We start from the raw sequence: 1,965 nt of genomic DNA, 5'->3' as shown, positions 1-1,965 counted from the left end.
AGACACACTTGTGTCCCCTGCTCTGGGTTCAAGTATCAGGGGGTAGCCGTGTTAGTCTGTATCTACAATAACAACAAGGAGTCTGGTGGCACCTTCAAGACGAACATTTATTTGGGCATAAGCGTTGGTGGGTTGTGCCCCCAAGTGTGGGCCCAGTGGCTGAGTCTGACAGTGGAGGCGGCGGGGGCCAGTGACAGGGCGCTGCCGGGAGGGGTTTTCAGTGAGGTGTAACTCGGGGTGCGCCGGGCAAATCACACCCCGAAGGGGCCCAGAGCCGCGGCCTTAGGGGCAGCCTGGCGCCCTGCGCAGACCCCCGCCCCGCGGGACCACAGCGCCGCCACGTGGGCACCGGGCGCGGGACAAGCGGCGGCGCCCCCGGCTGTGACGGGCGCTGACCGGACAGTCGCGGCCGGCGCACAGCGCAGGCGGCCGGGTCACCATGAGCTGCTGGGGCTGCTGCGGGAGGCCCGGCTCCAGGGGCGCAGGCGGAGCCGCGTCCCACGCGTGGGGCTACGGCCCCGAGGACGGCCCGGAGCGCTGGCATGAGCACTTCCCCCTGGCCCGGGGGCGGCGGCAGTCCCCCGTGGACATCCGGGCCCAGGACACCCGCTACGACGCCGCCCTGCGGCCGCTGCAGTTCAGCTACGAGGCGGCCGCGGCGCAGAGCCTCGCCAACAGCGGGCACACGGTGCAGGTGCAGTTCGGGGAGGGCGCGGCGCTGGCCGGGGGGCCCCTGGCGGGCCCCTACCGCCTGGCCCAGCTCCACCTGCACTGGGGCTCGGGGCCGGAGCAGGGCTCGGAGCACACGCTGGAGGGGCGCCGCTTCCCGGCCGAGCTGCACGTGGTGCACTGGCGGGCCCGCTCCCCGCGGCTGAGCGAGGCGCTGAGCCGCCCCGACGGGCTGGCCGTGGTGGCCGTGCTGCTGCGCCTGGGCGCGCCCTGCCCGGCCCTGCAGCCGCTGCTGGGGGCGCTGGGCTCCGTGCGCACCCGGGGCACCCGGGCGCCCTGCCCCGCCTTCCGGCCGCGGGAGCTGCTGCCCGCCGGCGGCGACTTCTGGACGTACCCGGGCTCGCTGACCACCCCGCCGCTGCTGGAGCGCGTCACCTGGCTGGTGCTGCGGGAGCCCGTGGCCATCGGCGCCGAGCAGCTGCGCGCCCTGCGCGGCCTCCTGAGCAGCGCGGCCGGCGAGCCGCCCTGCCCGCTGCAGGACAACTGGCGGCCGTGCCAGCCGCTGCACGGCCGGGAGCCGCGGGGCAACTTCCGCTGAGCGCCCGGCCCGGCCCGGCCCGGCCGGCGGCTGCTCAATAAACGCCCTGCCACGCTGCTCCCACGCTGCCTCCTTCCCCCGCGCAGGCCGGGCTCGGAGCGCCCCCCCGGACAGCGGCCTCTGCCCTCGGCGAGAGGGGAGCCGGGGCGGCAGGGGCACAGGAGAGGGGACGGCCGGGGTGCAGGGAAGGCACAAATCTCTGCCAGCCCTGGGACAACAGCTCTGGCCATACGCTAAACTCCCCCCAGTTGCGGGGTCTGTGGGGCACCCAGCCCCGAACATGGGGGGGGGGGGGTACAGGGAACTGCCCAGGGGCTACAGCAAGGGTGAAAGGGCCCTTCCCCGCACATTAGAAACCAACGACGCCCCCCCCCCCCCCTCATGATGAAGCTTTAACAAAATTCCCCCCAGGGCAGCACCCAGCACCCCCCCCCCCAGCAGGGGTAAAGAGCCCAGCCTACTGCCCCAGAATAGGTCCAGGTGTGACTTAAGAGGACAGTTTAATTAAAGGCAGCTCTGTATCTAAATAAACCCAAACAAGCTCCTTTTAAACCAAGCTGGGCATGGGTCCACAGGGCATTGAGTAAACCAGCTTGAAAACAGATGTAGGTTTCACTAGTACAGCTTTGACTCTCGCAAGTATCTTCCCTACGCCAGCACATGTGAGTTCTTCAGGGAGCTGAAGGACAGAGTTGTCC

At 70.4% G+C, this 1,965-nt stretch overlaps 1 protein-coding gene across 1 annotated transcript; it reads left to right on the top strand.

Annotated features, from left to right (window-relative positions):
• Positions 1-439: 439 nt before the first annotated feature.
• LOC112111613 (carbonic anhydrase-like) lies at positions 440-1,267 on the top strand. Its single transcript, XM_024207098.2, has one exon. The coding sequence runs from the start codon at positions 440-442 to the stop codon at positions 1,265-1,267; it is 828 nt and encodes a 275-aa protein (XP_024062866.2).
• The last annotated feature ends 698 nt before the right edge of the window (positions 1,268-1,965 follow it).

Source organism: Terrapene carolina, unplaced genomic scaffold (genome assembly GCF_002925995.2).
Source record: "Terrapene carolina triunguis isolate 2854851 unplaced genomic scaffold, T_m_triunguis-2.0 Scaffold231, whole genome shotgun sequence".
Lineage (NCBI taxonomy): Eukaryota > Metazoa > Chordata > Testudines > Emydidae > Terrapene > Terrapene triunguis.
This window is presented reverse-complemented; position numbering and strand designations above follow the sequence as displayed.

Excerpts from the sequence above, each read along its gene's own strand:
- LOC112111613 (XM_024207098.2), top strand. The coding sequence starts at position 440 with ATGAGCTGCTGGGGCTGCTGCGGGAGGCCCGGCTCCAGGGGCGCAGGC.